Here is a 20,131-nt window from a genome sequence, read left to right as displayed (position 1 = left end):
TTAACTCACAATTTTGGTAATTCATATTGTCTACCTCATCCCTTAATTGAGCTTTCTCTGAATACCAATGCAATTCCTTTTGCTCTGCAATTCCTTTCATTTTCAACAACATACACAAAACATTTGCTAACTTCTCTTTCTTTATGATAGTATAGATATCTAATTCTTCTGGTTCCGACTTTGTTTGCTTATTCCCCATTTTCTTATCCTGAGCTTTCTTGCCCTAGGTGGCGTTTGGGTATGAGAATACCTCGTTACCTTCTTCCTAAGGAGCTAGGATGTTTAACGGCTTCTGCGTACCGTGCTAATCCTACACCTATAGCAAACAACATAAATGCAACCAGACAGACGTATCTTGTCCCAGGCTAATTTATCTGTCCTGGGCTCATACTATCATACAGAAGATCAAACTTGTCCCAGGCTAATTTATCTGTCCTGGGCTCATACTATCATACACTTATCCGTCACCAGGTTTTCGTCAAAGACAGGGTCAGAGATTGAACATAGGCTCAGAGGTCTCCCCGAAAGGACGCAACCACGTTGCCCAGTGGGTCAGTCACTTCTTCTGTTTCAACACCCTGGGCGGCTTATAGGGCTATTCCCAACTTCCACACACCTTCCATTCACATTCACTCTCATTCAATGCTGTACTCCGTGAGGTGATCAATTCCTAAATAGTTCAAGAACCCGAGCTATAGGTATCCTCCTCTACTAGAACTACCCGCTAAAGAACACGACACAGAAAATCTTACGGATAGTGCAGGGCAGATATAAGAGATCTAACAGTGTCTCTTACCTGGCCAGGTTTTTGTGTATCTGCCGTCCATTATCCCAGATTCTCTTTTTGTTCGTATTCTGCCGGTGTTCTTGAAGGAGTACACTGACCTCGGGTCCCTGTTCAGGCGCCAGGAAATGTCAGGATCATCACTCAGTCGGAGCAGGCTTTGGAAGTGGGGAGTCACCAGGAATAATACACAAGACACATCTCGTATAGAGTATCACTGGGAAGCCTCTGGAAGCACGCCTGCCTTCCATGTGCTATTCCCTCTTTATATAGCTGGACAGGTAGTTTCAGTGGTTATACAAGTTTTACATGTTTAAACAAAAAGACAAAACAGAAAGAAAGAAAGAAACAGTTTCGTGGGCGGCAGTTTCACAGCCAAAACAATACAGATGGCAGTTTCACAGCAAACAAAACAATACAGTACAGTTTCACCTATGTGGCTGTTTCACAGATAAGAAAAACAGGATTTTCATACTATAGTTAAAATGTCCTTGAATGGACATGTCAATATGTATCACAAATTCTTCTTCTTTTTCTTTTTGGTTCATTGAGGTAATCATTTTTGTTCTGCTCTTCACAACGTAAAAGATGAAAATATATTTTTTTGCCTAAAATACAAAGGAAATGTGTCATCTTTGACTTTAGGCCTTTTAGAGATAATTTCATCTTCAACTTGCTTAACGGTTCACAATAACAGTAATTTTGACCAGGGGGGGCCAAAGGTTAACATGCCACTGTACAGTCCTGATGTATCCATGGTACTGATGCGCGTTACTTCCTGTTCTTGCTATAGCAGTAATGTAATTCTTTGTGTTGTAGACCGCCACACCAGGAGCAAAAGGAGGAACAGTAGCAGATATTCTTCTAAATAGTGACAATGTCATTGAGATCCTGGCAAAACTTGACAGAGCCATACTGGAAACCACACAAAAGAAGTTAAACCTTCAGGTTACTGATGAGTATGTATCTATGATGTATAATACCTTATATTATTATGTCTTATTCTCTATGTGATGGTACAGTGACACCACTCTTTTGTGAAGTCCACCTCCGATCTAGGCCAGATTATTCTATGATAGATTTCCTTACATCCTATATACTGTATATGTGCCTCTTTTTCATTGTCATGAAGAGAGATTTCACTGTAGTTCATGTCTTGTGTCTTTCTGCGTAACTATAAGTTCATCATCTCCTCCAATTTTAGGTTTTCTGTGAAGTTCAAGAAAGATCCAGTGGTTGTTAAATTAATTGAATCATCTGGACAAAATGGAAAAGGCCCCTTGTTCAAGAAGAAAGGAAGTCAAAGGGTAGAAGTCTTCGTATAGTGACACGTTCTACAGGAACTTGCTGGTCCGTTTGTTATCTTCATAAGAGGCAGAAGTCTAGACCTCAATATGTTTCCATTATTGGCTTGTTAACATCATCCCGAGAAATAAATTAGGAGGAATCAATAAGAGACCAATTACTGTGGGGTAACAAGGTCACTTTCTCCTATACACCTTGATGTCATGTATTTCGGATTACAGAAAGCCCTCCTTTAACTTATTATGACATCAACAGTTGACCTCTACCCCATAGTGTCATCACAACGCACCTTCCGTTTAATTAAAACTATATCATATAAGTATATACATTGAATTTATTATATATCATTAATGTACATAAGCTCATGAATCAGATGATGGTTAGCACTGATTGCATCACTCTGTCACGTAATTTTCTCTGATTAAATGCGTTTATAAGAGGCCCTAAGTATATATATATAGCCCAATACACTGTAATGGCCACAGATAATTATGTCGGTCTTCCTGAGGATAGTAGCGAAGAATTTGGAACACATTTATTAATTGTTTTTATGAATCATCTCGAAAACTTTGTATAAAATGTTCTGGTCTGCGTATAAATTTGTTGTTGAGAAGACAATCATATAGACAAGAACATTCAAGGGAGCAAAATATTTCTGAACTCTTGGATGGAGACACACTGAATGTACAATTTGACAATTAATCGAACTGTTTTGTCAAAAGTCCCATTGAGACTTACATGAAATACAGTAAATAAATGTTGAATGTGGCTCATGGGTGCACTTACTTTGCCTATTTTTTTGCTATAGAAGTTTTACATTTTGTCTGTGATGTTTCTAACAATAACTTTTATGTTTGTGTCTTATGCAATATTTAACTTGGGCCTTTTTGAAAGTTAACTTTCATTGGTTTCGTCTGCGGTTTCATTGTTCAACGATGTGGAAGCGGTTTTCCTTATTCAGATATTTTTTTTCCTAATTCATAATTTGCATCTTTTCAAAAATGTCACAAAATATAATAATTATTAATTTGTATGCCAGATCCCTGCTGGAGTAAAAAAAATCTAATTTTAATTTTACGCAGTAGAAAACGAATTGAAGAACTGTGCGACTTTTTGAGAATTTGGTGCAAAAAATTGGCAATAGATACAAGACAAAAAAGAAAAGTCAATTTAAAAAAATCAAATGATGAATTGGGGACTATGCCTGTAAAAGATTTCTAAAATAACCTGAGTGTACAAAGAAGGTTTATCAAGTGAAGTTCAAGTTAAATGGGTTTTCCAAGACTACAAATGCTAAAATCTCCTCTACTTCATCTGCACGTCGGTGATTGGGAACTGAGCACTGCAGCGCTCAAAATCTGTTCACAGTTAAAACAGGTTTTCTGGGAGTCGAATATCCCAAGTACAGGCCATCAATATCAGATCAGATGGCTCCAACTTTGCCACAACTCTACAATCAGCTGATTAAAGAGGCTGTGAGGCTCCACCGAGCATTGGGTTTCCTTCTTTACCAGCACAATTCTAATGGTGGTGATAATTACAATCACAGTAAGGTTTAGTTCACACACTGCATTGTTAGCTTCCCAACATATGATTTAATGTGAGCTATGACAAATAGCGGAATCTGTCACCCATAAGGAAATTCAGGTGATGGAGACTTTTTTACAGGCAGTGCTCAATTGGAAAAGGTATGTAAATTTGTAATCTCCTCTATGAAATGTATCAAAGACACCTCATTCAGCCAACCAGTACCCTATGCTGTTATTGAAGAGAGGAAACAGCACCAAAATAGCCATCGACAGATGGGAGTCATTTCATTTTAAAGGGAATCTGCCAGCAGGATTTCACACACTAAACTATTTAAAGTAATGGCTGAAAGTGTTGCCACCCTTGAAGTTGTTCGAGAAAATGAAATATTTATCCCAGAAAATTACTGCAATGAAATGTTTGGCTATACACATGTTTATTTCCTTTGTTTTTTTTGTGTGTTGTTACAATACACACAGAGAAGAAAAAGGCAAATTGGATATGGGCCAGAAAAAAATTGTTGGCACACTCAACTTAATATTTGGTTGCACACCCTTTGGAATAAATAACTACAATCAATCGCTTCCTATAACCATCAATAAGCTTCTTACACCTCTCAACTGGAATTTTGGACCACTCTTCAGCTGCAAACAGGATCTCATATTTGAAGGCTGCCTTCATCTGACAATTTTAAGATCTATCCACAGGTGTTCAATGGGATTTAGATCCAGACCCATTACTGGCCACTTCAGAACTCTCCAGTGCTTTGTTTTCATTAATTTCCGGGTGCTTCTTGAAGTATGTTTGGGACTATTGTCCTGCTGGAAGACCCATGACTTAGGACGCAAACCCAGCTTTCTGACATTGGGTTTGTGACTCAAAATACTTTGGTAATCTTCAGATTTCATGATGCCTTGCCCACAGTCAAGGCACCCAGTGCCAGAGGCTGCAATGCAACCCCAAAACACCTTTAAACCTCCACCATATTTGACTGTAGGTACTGTGCTCTGTGCTTCATAGGCCTCATTCCATTTTTAGTACACAGTACAATAATGTTTCACCAAAAAGCTTTATCTTGGTCTCATCTGTCCATAAGGTGCTTTCCCAGAAGGATTTTGGCTTGCTCATATATATATATATATATTACATTGCATCTATATTAGAGCCGCCCTGTTTTTCCTGCTCATGGAGTGTAGGTTAACACTCAGTGGTGGACGCACATGCTCAGTAGCTTCCCTCATCATGCTGCATAGTGATCTGGCAGTGAGGAGGCCAACACTATGTGGAGATCAGAGGAGAACATTAGCATGTGGGGTAGATGGAACAAAAAGGGATGAGAGAGGAAAGGGGAATATATAGATGATTATATTTATTAGTGGGATCACTGAGGCTGTATATGGGGGACTATTTTCTCTAGATCAGGGGAGGAAGACATGACTTTGAAAGGGAGCAGATGCTGTGAAATTCTATTGCTTTCTGACTATTAGATGTGTCCACCCACAAGAAGTGAAGAGGCCAGATCTGCATCGCAGTGAAGAGGCCAGATCTGCATCGGAGTAAAGAGGCTGAAAAGGGTGCAAATTACACTGGAGAATGGTGTTTTTGGATTGATATATTAAAAGTAATCATGTGGTCTATGCCATGGATATTTTTCAGTTGACATAACCTCTTAAAGATTCAGTCTTGTGACAAGCTATAATTATACAGCTACATGTAGTGCAACTAGTTAGGAAATGTAAGGGTGCAGCTACTCGTTCAAAACAAGAGATCGAAGCCCACTGACAGTGACAAATACATAGTCATACTCTATAAAGGGGCAACCCCCTATTGAACGACTGAGCCAGTCCCTCAGTTGACATTTTTGGAGCTGACTGGTCATTCTATTCAGTTTTTTCAGAACTCCAGCTGTTCATTTATATGCAGCTTACAGCCGATAGATGTAACTACTGTTCCTGCTCCTTCATGGATGAAATTCAGAATTTTCTGAGAATAGTGGAGTAGGATGTCAATCTTAGGGTATGTTCACACAGCTTCAAATGCACATCAAAAGTGACATAGAAAAATACTGTTTGTGTGTGTAAATGGTAATATGGATCTGCAATTGAAAACTATAGGTGGCAGATTGTGGTGATTTTTATGTGGATTTGGGTGCAGAATTGTAAAAAAAAAAAAAAGTCTCCGGTGAATTATTTATTTTTATTAAACTTTTGTTAAAAAAAATTATATTTTTAATTTTTAAATAGCAAAAAGTAAACTAAACATGTATCAATAAAAGGCTTTACACTATGAATTTTGGCATATTGCAAACTTTTTGAAACTATACAAACAGAAGAACATCTACATGTGCACAGTCAGGTATATTCCGAGAGGAAAGCGCTTATAATCCTGCCAGATGGCAGCCATACCCACTACATCCTACTCAAGTGCTGCCAAAGTCAGGCTGTCAGCCAATCAGATGGCGGAGTTTGGTGTTCAGCTCCCTCTCCTTGGCCAGCAGGTCACCACTGTGCTTCTTGTAGGCCTCAAACTCTCGTTGTAGTTGTGCCATCTCTTTTTCGCTGTCTGCCAGTCTTGCATTTAGCTCCACAACTCTGGCACCAGCATCTACAGCAGCCACGTCTCTCTGATAGCGCTCTTCTGCCTCTCGTCGCGCCTTCTCCATGGCCTGCAGGCGAAGACGAATATCAGCGACTTCTCTCTGGTGCTCTTGTATAGAACGCCCGCGTTCCATGCACAGGTGTAGGAGGTCCTGCTTCTCCTGGTTTAGTTCCGCCATCTTTTTTTCAGCTTCTTTTTGCTCAGTGTTTTGTACCTCCTCCAAGTGGAGCGTCTTCTCCTGTAGCTCCTGACACGTCAGCTCTGAAAGCTGAAAATCACAGATGATATATAAATAAGTGCTCAGCAATGAGTACATTGTGATGTGTGTATAGTTCATATCAACCAGATAGAAGGATTAACATTAATGCACAAAAATGCTATATTCATGGTCACTTGTTGACAACGTCCAATGGGCTGCTCAATATTGCAGATCAGCAAACTTTTACCGATAGGCGGTTGTTTAAATGCCTGTTTACACAGACAGACCAAGGCAAATGATTTGCACTGAGCGATCCATACTAGATTGGTCAGTGCACAAAGGCTGCCATGGTCCTACACAGGGAGTACAATGATCTTTTACGCTGTGCAAAATATAATTTCATCTGATGAACAAGTGTTTTGCTCCTTCATCAGGTTCTCTACAGCCTGTTTACACTGCAAGATAATTTTAACATCACATGTTCACGATGATCTTGCAGAGTAAATGCTACTTTAGGCCCCATGTGCAATACTGGAATATGCCGCGTGTGACGTCTGCGCTGTGCAGAGCCTTCTTACGGCACTCATATACTTATGACACTTTGTATATCCCAGGAAATGCCGCTTACTCACTGTCGGAGACAGCTGTGGGCAATGATTGGCTGAGTGGGCAATGTGGAGACCAGTGGGAGCATGTCAATTTTGGAAAAGGGAGTGTCAAGAGGCACAAAGAGAGTATCACTTCACATCATCTTTGAACCCCTTTAGGATCCTTGACAGATATTTCATGGAGCTAGTTGGGTTGTATAGAGCGGGCTCAGGAGCTGATCAGCCATCACCTGTTTATAACAGCAGATCCAATCAGTGCTATTAACCCCTTAAATGTAGCTGTCAATCACTGATAACAGCATTGAAGGCGTTCTCCAATACCAAAGTTGAATTTCATCCTAAATGTCTGTCTATTCAATGTAATAATCTGATTGATTTTCTATCACACTTTAATTAAAAATTCCCTACTATTCCCTCTCTACTATATGTTCCTGCTTTTTTATTATTCCATTCTGATGAAGATTTGTTTGAGAATTGCCAGTGCATGCTGGGATACTGAAATTGGACGTCTTCTGGGGGCCGGGGTTGCGGTCACTGCGGCAGTGGCTTTCCTCACTCTGAAATAAAGGGTCATCCATGACATCTGTTTACAGGGCTGGGCGAGCGCCTAATCTAGTGAGCATGCATTAGCTGTCAATTCCGACATATGCTCAGTGTGCGCTCCCTGCTCAGTGCTTTTATTCCTCTTAGTGCGCAGTGACAGTGCACACTCAAAGGAATAAAAGCACAATTTAATTATTTAACCCCTTAACCCCTGGAGCTTTTTTCGGTTTTGCGTTTTTTGTTCCCCTTCCTCTCAGAGCCATAACTTTTTTATTTTTCCATCAATATGGCCGTGTGAGGGCTTGTTTTTTTGCGAAACGAGTTATACTTTTGAACAACAGCATTGGTTTTACCATATCATGCACTGGAAAATGGGAAAAAAATCCAAGTGCAGTGAAATTGCAAAAAAACTGCAATATACCACACTTGTTTTTTGTTTGACCTGCCATTATGATTATCCAGGTCATTATGAGTTCAAATACACCAAACATGTCTAGGTTCTTTTTTATCTAAGTGGTGGAAAAAAATTCTAAACTTTGTTAAAAAAAAATAAATAAAAAAGAAATAAAAAAGGGCCATTTTCCGATATCTGTAGTGTCTCCATTTTTTGTGATCTCGGGTTGGGTGAAGGCTTATTTTTTGCGCGCCTACTTGACGTTTTTAATACCATTTTGGTGCAGATACGTTCTTTTGATCGCCCGTTATTGAATTTTAATGTAATGTCGTAACAACCAAAAAAAGCAATTCTGGCATTTTGACTTTTTTTTATCACTACGCCATTTAGCGATCAGGTTAATACTTTTTTTTTATTGATAGATCGGGCGATTCTGAATGCGACGATATCAAATATGTGTATGTTTTTTTTTTTTATTGTTTTATTTTGAATGGGGGGAAAGGGGGGGGTGATTTAAACCTTTATATTTTTTTATATTTTTAAAATCATTTTTTTTTAAACTTTTGGCATGCTTCAATAGCCTCCAGAAGACTCCAGGAGACTAGAAGCTGCCATAACCCGACCGTCTCTACATACAGGCTATGATCAGATTGTCACTATATAGCAGAATTACTCACTAGCTATGAGCGCCGACCACTGGGAGGCGCTCACAGCAAGCAGGCACTGACAACCATAGAGGTCTCCAGACCTCCGGTTGTGATGCCAACACACCAGTGACCCACGATCACGTGATGCGGGTCACAGGTGGGTGGATTTCCGTCACGATTGCCGGAAGCGCTTGTTAAATGCTGCTGTCACCGTTAGACAGCGGCATTGTACTAGTTAATAACCACGGGTGGATCGCGATTCCACCCGCGGATATTGCAGGCACATGTCAGCTGTTGAAAACAGCTGACATGTCCCGAGAAAGATGTGGGCTCACCGCCGGAGCCAGATCAAAGGGAGGGACATCGGTGTAAATGTACGCCTGATGTCGGAAAGGGGTTAAACATCATACAATGTGATTTTCATTTCAAATTGTGAAGTTGAAGTGTAACTACAATAAAAATTACAGACCTCTCCATTCTTTGTAGGTGAGAAAACTTGCAAAATCAGCAGCGCATCAAATACTTATTTTCTCCACTGTATATAGAGATTTGGGATTCAATTCAACTTTGGTTATTATTACCATGAAGAGTAATACATGTAATGCTTTATCTACTTTGGGTATGAATTCTTCATAATTCTCATCCAGGTGCTGAAACTACCTTTTTATTCCCCAAAGCAGAGAGTTTGCCTAACTGTACCCAGAGGTGGTAATGCTTCAGCAGATTTGTCCCTGTTTTCAGCCACTTTGATGGCCACAAGAAAGCTTTCATTTACTGACAGCAGAGATTTTACGAATCCTGAGTATGTCACATAGCAGCAGAATTAACCAATAAGCCCCTAAAACAAAGGCTTCTATCAGATTACAGGAGTCACTGCCACGACTGCTGTACAGGAGATAATAAATGACCTGCAAGGGAAATAATTGCTGATGGCAGGAGGTGGAAAATCTAATTTGCTTGTTATTTCCAGCTGACTGCTCTGAGCTCTTGGTAACGCTCTCAGCCACCAATCCAAACATCTCCTGTCCGTATAATCGCACATTATGTGCTGTCTGTCTATGTGACACTCTGTCTCCTCTCCTGACATGTCTGAGAATCTCTTCTTATAAGGCCGGGGTCACACCTAACGTATCAAAATACAGTTCGCTTTTTACAGCCGAGATACGCAGAAAATTTCCTGAACAGTGATCCGTATTCAATGCGAGGATGCGATTTTTTTCTCCAAAAATTATCCATATGGCATCCATACGGCGAGATTTTCTCACCGGCTTGCAAAATGGACATAGAATGGATCCATGGGCTCAAATATTCGTGAAAACATATATACACTATATATATATATATATATATATATATATATATATATATATATATATATATATATATATATATATATATATATATAAATATATGTCAGTGACACACACACAGATATATATATTTATATTTAATACAGAGCTAGATAGCTTAAAAGTTGGTAATTCAATTGCCGGCTTTTGCCATGTCCTTATCAAACCCGACAGGATATGAGACATGGTTTACATACAGTAAACCATGGCATATCCCTTATATTTTTACATATTCCTCAGTAATAATGTTAGAAGTGTCTGTGTGCAAAATTTGGGAGCTCTAGGTGTTAAAATAAAGGGTTAAATCACGGAAAAAACTGGCGTGGGCTGCCGCGCAATTTTCTCCGCCACAGTGGGAAAGCCAGTGACTGAGGGCAGATATTAATAGCCTAGAGAGGGACCATGGTTATTGGCCCCCCCTGGCTAAAAACATCTGCCCCCAGCCACCCCAGAAAAGGCACATCTGTAAGATGCACCTATTCTGGCACTTAGCCTCTCTCTTCCCACTCCCGAGTAGCGGTGGGATATGGGGTAATAAGGGGTTAATGTCACCTTGCTAATGTATGGTGACAATAAGCCTGGTTAATAATGGAGAGATGTCAATAAGACACCTATCCATTATTAATCCAATAGTAGTAAAGGGTTAAAAAAACACACACAATGTGCAATGAAAGATTACGTCCAGATGCTGGTCAGTGCCAGTACGTATTCACAGAAGACAACAGCGGCAGCCCCAGCATCTACTGTGATGACTATACCGCAGCCGCAGTGTCTACTTTGATGACTATAGTGCCAGCACCAGTGTCACAGATGTGTCAGAGGCTGCAGATTGTTGCACTGCATCTGCCTGCAGAAGGTGTCTGTAGTTTGCGTTGCAGACTAGTGGCCACCTCCCCCGGTACTAATGGCCACACCTGGACCTGAGTGTTGATATACTGTACTTCCTGCTTGCAAGCCCGGGTGATATTTTCTATTTACATTTCCCTGTTGAGGCAGCCCCAGCATCTACTGTGATGACTATACCGCAGCCCCAGCATCTACTGTGATGACTATACTGCAGCCCCAGCATCTACTGTGATGACTATACTGCAGCCCCAGCATCTACTGTGATGACTATACCGCAGCCCCAGCATCTACTGTGATGACTACTGTATACTGGAGCCCCAGTGTCTACTGTGATGACTATATCACAACCTCAGTGTCTATTGTGATGACTATACCACAACCTCAGCATCTACTGTGATGACTATACTGCAACAAGTGTCTCCTGTGATGACTATACCGCAGCCCCAGCGTCTCCTGTGATGTTTATACAGCAAACCCAGAATCTCCTGTGAGACCTATACCGCAGATCCAGCATCTCTCGTGTTTTCAATACCACAGCCCCATGTCTCTTGTGATGTCTATACCACAGCCCCAGCGTCTTCTATGATATCTATACCCCAGAACGTGTCTCTTGTGATTACTATACCGCAGCCCCAGCGTCTACTGTAATGACTATACCACAACCCGTGTCTATTGTGATGACTATACTGCAACTCCAGCATCTACTGTGATGACTATATTGCAGACCCAGTGTCTAGTGTGATAGCTATACTGCAACTACAGTGTTTCCTGTGATGACTATACCTCAGCCCCAGAGTCTCCATTGATTACTATACCACAGCCCCAGTATCTCCTGTGATGACTATACCGCAAAACCAAGCATCTCCTTTGTTAACTATGCCATATCTCCTGTGATGTCTACGCTGCAGCTCCATTTCTCCTGTAATGTCTATGCCGCAGCCTTATATCTTCTGTGATGTCTATATCGCACCCCATGTCCCCTGTGATGATTATACTGCAGCCACAGCATCTCCTGTGATCACTATGCCGCAGCCCCAAGTCTCCTGTGATGTACATACTCCAGCCCCAGTGTCTCCTATGTGATGTACATACAACAGTTTCTATGTCACTGAAGGAGAGCTTACTCGCCTCTTTTCCAAATCACACCTCACCACCTGTGCACTTGACCCCATGCATTCCCACCTGCTCCCCAACCTCACTAACATGCTTATTCCAGCCCTAACCCATCTCTTCAACCTATCGCTCTCTTCTGGTACCTTCCACTCTGCCTTCAAACATGCCACCATCACACCCATTCTCAGAAAAACTAACCTTGACCCAACTGCTATGCCCAGCTATCGCCCCATATCACTGCTCCCTTTTGCTTCAAAACTCCTTGAGCAGCATGTCCATGGTCAACTTTCCTCCCACCTCTCACCTAACTCTCTCCTTGACAACCTCCAATCTGGCTTCCGCCCCCACCACTCCACCGAAACTGCCCTGACAAAAATTACTAATGACTTAGTCACAGCCAAAGCTAACAGACAGTTCTCCATCCTCCTCCTTCTTGACCTGTCCTCTGCTTTCGACACAGTCGATCACTGCCTACTGCTACAGATTCTTTCTTCCCTTGGCATCAAAGACCTCGCCCTATCCTGGAATGCCTCATACCTATCCAACCGCACATTTAGCGTTTCCCACTCCCACACTACCTCCTCATCCCGCCCTCTCTCTGTTGGAGTCCCTCAAGGCTCTGTCCTAGGACCCCTACTTTTTTCCATCTATACCCTTGGCCTAGGACAACTCAAAGTCCCATGGCTTTCAGTACCACCTGTATGCGGACGACACTCAGATCTACCTCTCTGGCCCAGATGTCACCTCCCTGCTGTCCAGAATCCCGAAGTGTCTGTCATCTATATCCTCCTTCTTCACCTCTCGCTTCCTAAGACTCAATGTAGACAAAACCGAATTCATCATCTTTCCCCCACCTCACGTATCCCCCCTACCCAATCTATCTATTATGGTAAACGGCATCACGCTCTCTCCCGCTCCTGAAATCCGCTGCCTCGGGGTAACTCTTGACTCTGCCCTGTCCTTCAAACCTCACGTCCAAGCTCTTGCCACCTCCTGTCGCCTCCAACTCAAAAATATTGCCAGAATCCATCCCTTCCTCAGCCCACAATCTACCAAAACTCTTGTGCATGCTCTCATCATCTCCCGCCTCGATTACTGCAACACCCTCCTCTGTGGCCTCCCCGCTAACTCTCTTGCACCACTCCAGTCTGTCCTCAACTCTGCTGCCCGCCTAATCTACCTCTCTCCTCGCTACTCCCCTGCTTCTCCCCTCTGCAAATTCCTCCACTGGCTCCCAATCCCCCAACGAATCCAGTTCAAACTACTAACACTGATCTACAAAGCCATCCACAACCTGTCCCCTCCCTATATCTCTGAACTAATCTCCCAATATCTTCCCTCACGTAATCTTCGTTCATCCCAAGACCTCCTACTCTCCTCCACACTTATTCGTTCCTCACACAATCGCCTCCAAGATTTCTCCCGAATATCCCCCATCCTCTGGAATTCCATGCCTCAACACATCCGATTATCCACCACCCTCGGATCCTTCAGACGGAACCTGAAAACCCATCTCTTCAGGAAAGCCTACAGCCTACAATAACCGAGCCGCCGCCTCACCACCGCCAGAGCCGCCGCCACCTCACCCCTACCTTCTGTCTCTTCCCCGCTATCCCATAGAATGTAAGTCCGCAAGGACAGGGTCCTCTCTCCCCTCTGTACCAGTGTGTCACTGTAAACCTGTTTACTGTAAATGATATCTATAACCCTGTATGTAACCCCTTTCTCATGTACAGCACCATGGAATTAATGGTGCTATATAAATAAATAATAATAATGTCTCCTATGTGACATATACAACAGTCTTGGTGTCTCCTATGTGATATATACACAGCAGTTTCGGTATCTCCTATGTGATGTAACGGCAGTCCCGGTCTCTAATATGATGTATAGACCAGTCTGTGTCTCCTATGTAATGTATACAGCTCTCTTTGTGTCTCCTACGTGCTGGCCCGAAGTTAGGGATAGGCAGACCAGGCAGCTGCCTAGGGCCCCATGCTCCTCCAGGGGCCTCAGCCAGTGGTCGGTATGGAGCACCAGAGTAAGAGGGGCCCAGCACCGACCCCCCCAGCATCGCGCATTCATCTTATCAGCATCGTAGATACAGTTCAAAGCAGTGATGGAGGAGATAGCGTCATATGACGCTCCCTCTCCCATCACTCCCCTTCTGCCTCAGCAGCGTGTGCCAGCAGTGGAGCTGACGAGATGCTCTGCAGAAGCCAGAGCAGCGGAGGAACAAGGAAGAGAGGTAAGTATTGTGTGTGTGTATTGCAATATACAGTGTGTGGTGGGCTGCATTATACTGTGAGTGGGGAGGCTGCACTATACTGTCTGTGGGGGGGCTCCATTATAATGTGACTGGGGGGGCTGCATTATATCATGTGTGTTCGGGCGCTGCATTATACTGAGTGTGTGGGGGGGCTGCATTATATTGCGTGTGTGTGAGGAGGCTGCACTATACTGTGTGTGTGGGGAACTTCATTATACTGTGTGTGGAGTGGCTGCAGTATACTGTATGTGGGGAGGCTGCACTATACTGTGTGTGTGGGGAGGCTGCACTATACTGTGTGTAGGGGGCTGCATTATACTGTGAGTGTGGGGCTGCATTATACTGTGTGTGTGGGGGGCTGCATTACTCTGTTTGCGGGCGCTGCACTATACTGTGGGGTTGTTTCTCCGGCTGCACCTCTCCTTTTCACCCCTCTCTCTGGTAAGCCCCTCTGTTTACTGTTAGGATGTCATAGACAGCTAAAGGACTTCCCTTTATGCGGGTACACGTGTATCTGATTACTAGATATATTTCCGTTACATGGGCTTACTTTTCCTATACCGCATGTGGGGACTATACTGTGCCTTCTTTCCCCCTTGGGGCAATTATTCAGTACTGCTGGGGTGTATTAGGGTGGTTGCTTCCCCTTCTGTTTTGCATTGGAATAGAGATATTACGACATACTACTGATAGTAATTTTAATATTTGTATTAATAAAGATTTTGTTTATATATATCTATATTGTATGCTCTTTGTTCTCCCTGTTCTATATATATTCTATGGAGCGGATATAATTTGTCTGGGGGCTCATTATTTTTATGTGCTCTCACCCAGACTGTCGATATGATTTTGGGATTTTGCATATTACTATACTGTGTGTGTGGCTTCATTATACTGTTTGTGGGGGCTGCATTATACTGTGTGGGGGGGGGCTGCATTATACTGTGTGTGTGTGTGGGGGGGGCTGCATTATGTTCTGAGGGGCCTACATTATTCTCTGAGGGGGCTGCATTATACTCTGAGGGGCGCTGTATTATACTCTGAGGGGGCTGCATTATGTTCTATGATGGGGCTACATTATACTGTGTGTGGGGTTGCATTATACTGTATGAGTGGCTGCAGTATACTATCAGGGGGGTTGCATTATACTGTATGATGGGTTACATTATAATGTGTGTGTGGAGCTGCATTATACTTTATGAGTTGGCTGCAGTATAACCTGAGGGGGCTGCATTATACTCTATCAAGGACCATGGGGAGAGCATTATACTATATGTACTATATGACACCTGCATTATACTGTATCGGAGGACTATCTGTACCCATCAATCTTCCTGAGTAAAGAGGGTGGTAAACAAGCGTCGAACGACTTCAATATTGTTGATCATGCTCGTTTAACGTTCTGAACTCAGCGAGTGTAAATACAACAGAGATGTTTCTGTGTAATGGTGCAATAAGTTAGCATTTGGGGCCCCACTTTGTCTAAACCCGGCCCTGCCTACGTGATGCGTCTCCTATGTGATACTGCAGACCTCCTACTATAAATCTAACGTGAGCAGTGATGGATTTTGCACTGTGAGGAGACCTGAAGTAATACACATCTGTTTCGAACATCTTAGTACTGAGATCAGTTCTTTACAAATCTTATCACTACAAAGAGTTAGGGTACCGTCACACAGTCACACTTTGATCGCTACGACGGTACGATCCGTGACGTTCCAGCGATATCCATACGATATCGCAGTGTCTGACACGCAGCAGCGATCAGGGATCCTGCTGAGAATCGTACGTCGTAACAGATCGTATGGAACTTTCTTTCGTCGCTGGATCTCCCGCTGACATCGCTGGATCGTTGTGTGTGACAGCGATCCAGCGATGTGTTTGCTTGTAACCAGGGTAAACATCGGGTTACTAAGCGCAGGGCCGCGCTTAGTAACCCGATGTTTACCGTGGTTACCAGCGTAAAAGTAAAAAAAACAAACAGTACATACTTACATTCCGGTGTCTGTCCTGCGGCGTCTCAGCTTCTCTGCACTGTGAGCGCCGGCCAGCCAGAAAGCGAGCACAGCGGTGACGTCTGACGTCACCGCTCTGCTTTCCGGCCGCTGTGCTTACACAGTGCAGAGAAGCAGAACACCGGGGGACAGACACCGGAATGTAAGTATGTACTGTTTGTTTTTTTTACTTTTACGCTGGTAACCAGGGTAAACATCGGGTTACTAAGCGCGGCCCTGCGCTTAGTAACCCGATGTTTACCCTGGTTACCCGGGGACTTCGGCATCGCTCCAGCGCCGTGATTGCAACGTGTGACCGCAGTCTACGACGCTGGAGCGATAATCATACGATCGCTGCGACGTCACGGATCGTGCCGTCGTAGCGATCAAAATGGCATTGTGTGACGGTACCCTTACCTGCGCTCCAGATACAAACCAGGAGAAGCATTAGCTCCACCACACATACCACCCAACATCACAGCCGCACCAAACAGAAGCAGACCCAGCCGTCACAGTAGGGGCGAGTTAATTAAATGGAGTCCGTCAGGTTTTTGCTATCTCATCTGATAACAGAAACATTTGGAGAAAAAGGGAGTAAATAGGTTTAAAAAGGTATTTTATTGTAAATATATATAGTAAAATTAAGTACAAAAGACATGATTATAAAGTTACAAAAGGATGAAAATGGAAAGATCGCTAGTGCCACACACCCCATACTTGACAGAAACACATAAGGCTGGAGAACATACTGTCACTAAAGTGCTAGCGTACTATGACAATATGGTCTATAAATAAATATATGTAAAATAATGCTCACCAGCAACTGACAAGAAATAGGGGAAATGGCACAACGCTGATCCAGCAGAGCCCCCAACGTACGTTTCGCTTGTTTGTTGATTGCTTTCTCAAGGGGGAAGAAGCTGCCGTGCCCGAAGACCGTGGAACATGCAGGGACCACGTCAGGAGCGCCGGGAGCAGGTGAGTATTTGACAGTCGTCGCTCCCCTCACCCGCCGACCATGACTCGAGTATAAGCTGAGAGGGGCACTTTCAGCCCATTTTTTGGGGGCTGAAAATCTCGGCTTATACTCGAGTATAACAGAGTATATACGGTATGTCTTTTGTACTTAATTTTACTATATATATTTACAACAAAATACCTTTTTAACCCTATTTACTCCCTTTTTCTCCAAATTTTTCTACTACTGTATGGAGTTGGTTTTCCTTTCTCTGTCCACTCTTTTTGAGGCTCAGCTTTGCACAATTTTGTGCATGATAGTGTTATCATGTGGCTATCTGGTATTTGATTTATCTCATCTGACAACAGTGTAATGTAAGCAAAATGACACCGAATTCAACCATGTATCACTTAGATTACTGGATGCAGCCATTCTGCATGAAGCAGAGCAGAGAAAGCTAACCCTGCCCACCCCAGGGTCTGTATGTACATAGTCTATAGACAGCGAGCTGCTTATCTCAGGAGGGGGCGGAGTCCAACCAATAAGGAAATCACATGTATCTGTTTCATCAGCTTTTACATCAGGATTTTCATTTGTTGCATTTTTTTGTTCTATTGGGCAATAACAGATCTGTTTTTTTCACCCAAAAGAAAACAAAAAATGCTAATTTGGGTGCAAAACCTGAGATACCGATGCATCCATGTTATACATACATATATACAGCAATCTTGGTTCACAGATGACAAATGTGAAAGAGGCCAGAGAAGAAAATCTGCAGGGGTCTGCATTCATTATGGGCCTCTGACCTCTGAAGGAAGTGACCTTTGACCTCGGCTGCTCTCTGGGCAGTAGGGTCACCGCTGATTATAATCAGGGGCACAGACACGGGCGATGCCGACATCAGTGTTAGGGCTCATACCCATTTGCGAGAAAAAAAAGGTCCATAATCTGGACCGAAAAAACGGACGAGTGTCATGCGAGTACAATGCGATTTTCTCACATAGCATCCGTATGACGTGTATGTAATGCGTTCTTTTTCTCTGCTACTATTTTTCTACAATCATTTACAGGACCATTTACAGTGTTCTATGCCACAGAATGGTAAGGTATCCGTAAAAACGGACGGCATAAGGATGGTCCGTATTCCATGCGTTTTTTCTCTCGCACCCATTGACTTACATTGGCGAGTCTCGTCCGAGAATCGCAGCAATACGCAGCAGTCCGATTTCAGCTGAGAAAAGAATCACAGATGAGATGTCACCTATTGAATAACATTGGTCCCAGTGCAATACGATTTTTTATCGGTTTGCACTCGTCCGTTTCTCGCACAAATGAGTATGAGCCCTTAAGGCCGGGATCACACGTGCGAGGAATACGGCCGAGTCTCCCATGGTAATACCCGGCACTGCTCAGGAGCGGAGCGTGCGGCCACATAGCAATACATGGAGCCGCACGCTCCGCTCCGGAGTGCCGGGTATTACCATGGGAGACTCGGCCGTATTCCTCGCACGTGTGATCCCGGCCTTACACAGGACGCACAGCAGGTCGGGGTCATGACACAGATTTTGTATTTGGACCCCGTGACGTCAGGTAACGCCTCTATAATAGATGGACCACGAGCGTAGGTGGCTGTCACCAAGGGGCCTTCTTGTACCCCGTCAGTGCGCACTATGGGCCACGGTACAGGGACGGGGTATATAAAGCCATATATATATAGAGAGAGAGCACTCTGGGTGGGGGCATCATACTGTGTGGAGCACACTGTACGCGGGGTAATGATAATGGGGGGACTCTGAGGGGCAGCACTACCCCAGACCACGTGCCCCCTTACAGCTGGGAGGTGCAGGAGCCCCCTTTATGGGGCAGCAGCTGCTATTTAGCCCCCGACCCTCCTCTCATCAGCCACGTGGTGGCGCCACTCGCCTGCAGCCTCCGGCTCAGAGTGCGGATCTCCCCGGTGCCGGTGTCCCGCTGCCCCCGCAGCTCCTCCACTCTCGCCCGCAGCTCCTCGGTCTCCGCCCGCCGCGCCCTCTCCGCCCCCCGGAGCTCGGTGCTGGCGTCCTGCAGCCGGCTCCTCAGCTCCTGCAGGCTCCGCTCCTTCTCCCGCAGCGCCGGGTCCGCGCCCTCCCGCAGCCGCTGGTTCTCCGCCCGCAGCTCCTCGTTCTGCCGCTTGTACTCGTCTTTGAAGCGGATCATGTCCTGGTGATTGGCGGCCAGCAGCCCGAACCTGTCCTCCAGCTGCTCCGCCCGCCGCCTCTCCGCGCTCAGCAGCCCCTCGGTGTCCGCGCTCCGCCGCTCCAGCTGCCGGTTGTCCTCCTCCAGGCCCTGGCAGCGGAGCAGGGTGTCGTCCGCCCGCCGCTTCAGCAGGCAGATGAGCTGTGACTGCTCGTCCAGCCGGGACCGCAGCATGCCCATCTCCGTCTGCTCATCCCACTGCGGAGCGCTGACTCCTCGCACCGATGCACCGGCCGGATCCTCCCCGGACTTCCCCGGCATCCTGCGCTCTGCTGCCCGGTGCGAGGGTTCCTGGACGGGCCGCACGCGTCTCCATGGTAACCGCATCGCTGGTTGTTATGGGCGGTTCTTTTAAGAGACGGAAGTAGAGAGTAACCAATCAGATCACCGACACCGCCAATCAATCACTAGTTACCATGGAGACAGTAGCTTTTCATTCACAGGAAATGTGCCGGTGATTTACACTTGTTCTGCAAATTGCCTCTTCAGAACAGAAGAGAACTAGGACTGAACTCTAGCGCCACCTGTTGGAAGCAGCGATCCTACAAGTCACTATGGACCCTTTAACGAGTCTTGTAATATGACTTGGGTTAAAGCCAACTCAGAATCTTAATTTTCAGACACGGTGGTCCGGGGTGTTGCCCCTCATCAGTACAAAGTATGAGATCTGATTGGGTTGTATGAGAGGCCTCTGACTGGGGTCTGAGTGGTAACATTTCTCCTTGTGGAGAGTGACATGCCAGTGTAAGGAGACTTATAGGC

General features: G+C 44.4%; 2 protein-coding genes across 4 annotated transcripts in view; one reads left to right on the top strand and one right to left on the bottom strand.

Moving 5' to 3' along the window:
- The window catches only part of MYO1A (myosin IA), a 136,263-nt gene extending 133,405 nt beyond the window's left edge, over positions 1–2,858 (top strand). For all 3 annotated transcript variants that reach the window (XM_077297705.1, XM_077297703.1, XM_077297704.1), the window contains 2 exons: positions 1,604–1,743; positions 1,989–2,858. In XM_077297705.1, coding sequence (XP_077153820.1) covers positions 1,604–1,743; positions 1,989–2,109 — 261 coding nt within the window. In that variant the 3' untranslated portion in view covers positions 2,110–2,858. The remainder of the gene's footprint in view (positions 1–1,603; positions 1,744–1,988) is intronic.
- Positions 2,859–6,025: 3,167 nt separating this feature from the next.
- Positions 6,026–19,734, bottom strand: LOC143816825 (coiled-coil domain-containing protein 89-like). Its single transcript, XM_077297702.1, has 2 exons — positions 19,058–19,734; positions 6,026–6,482 (listed from the first exon to the last, which is right to left on the bottom strand). Exons 1-2 carry the CDS (start codon positions 19,694–19,696, stop codon positions 6,060–6,062), a joined length of 1,062 nt encoding a protein of 353 aa, XP_077153817.1. The 5' UTR covers positions 19,697–19,734; the 3' UTR covers positions 6,026–6,059.
- Positions 19,735–20,131: the final 397 nt, after the last annotated feature.

Source organism: Ranitomeya variabilis, chromosome 3 (genome assembly GCF_051348905.1).
Source record: "Ranitomeya variabilis isolate aRanVar5 chromosome 3, aRanVar5.hap1, whole genome shotgun sequence".
NCBI lineage: Eukaryota > Metazoa > Chordata > Amphibia > Anura > Dendrobatidae > Ranitomeya > Ranitomeya variabilis.
This window is presented reverse-complemented; position numbering and strand designations above follow the sequence as displayed.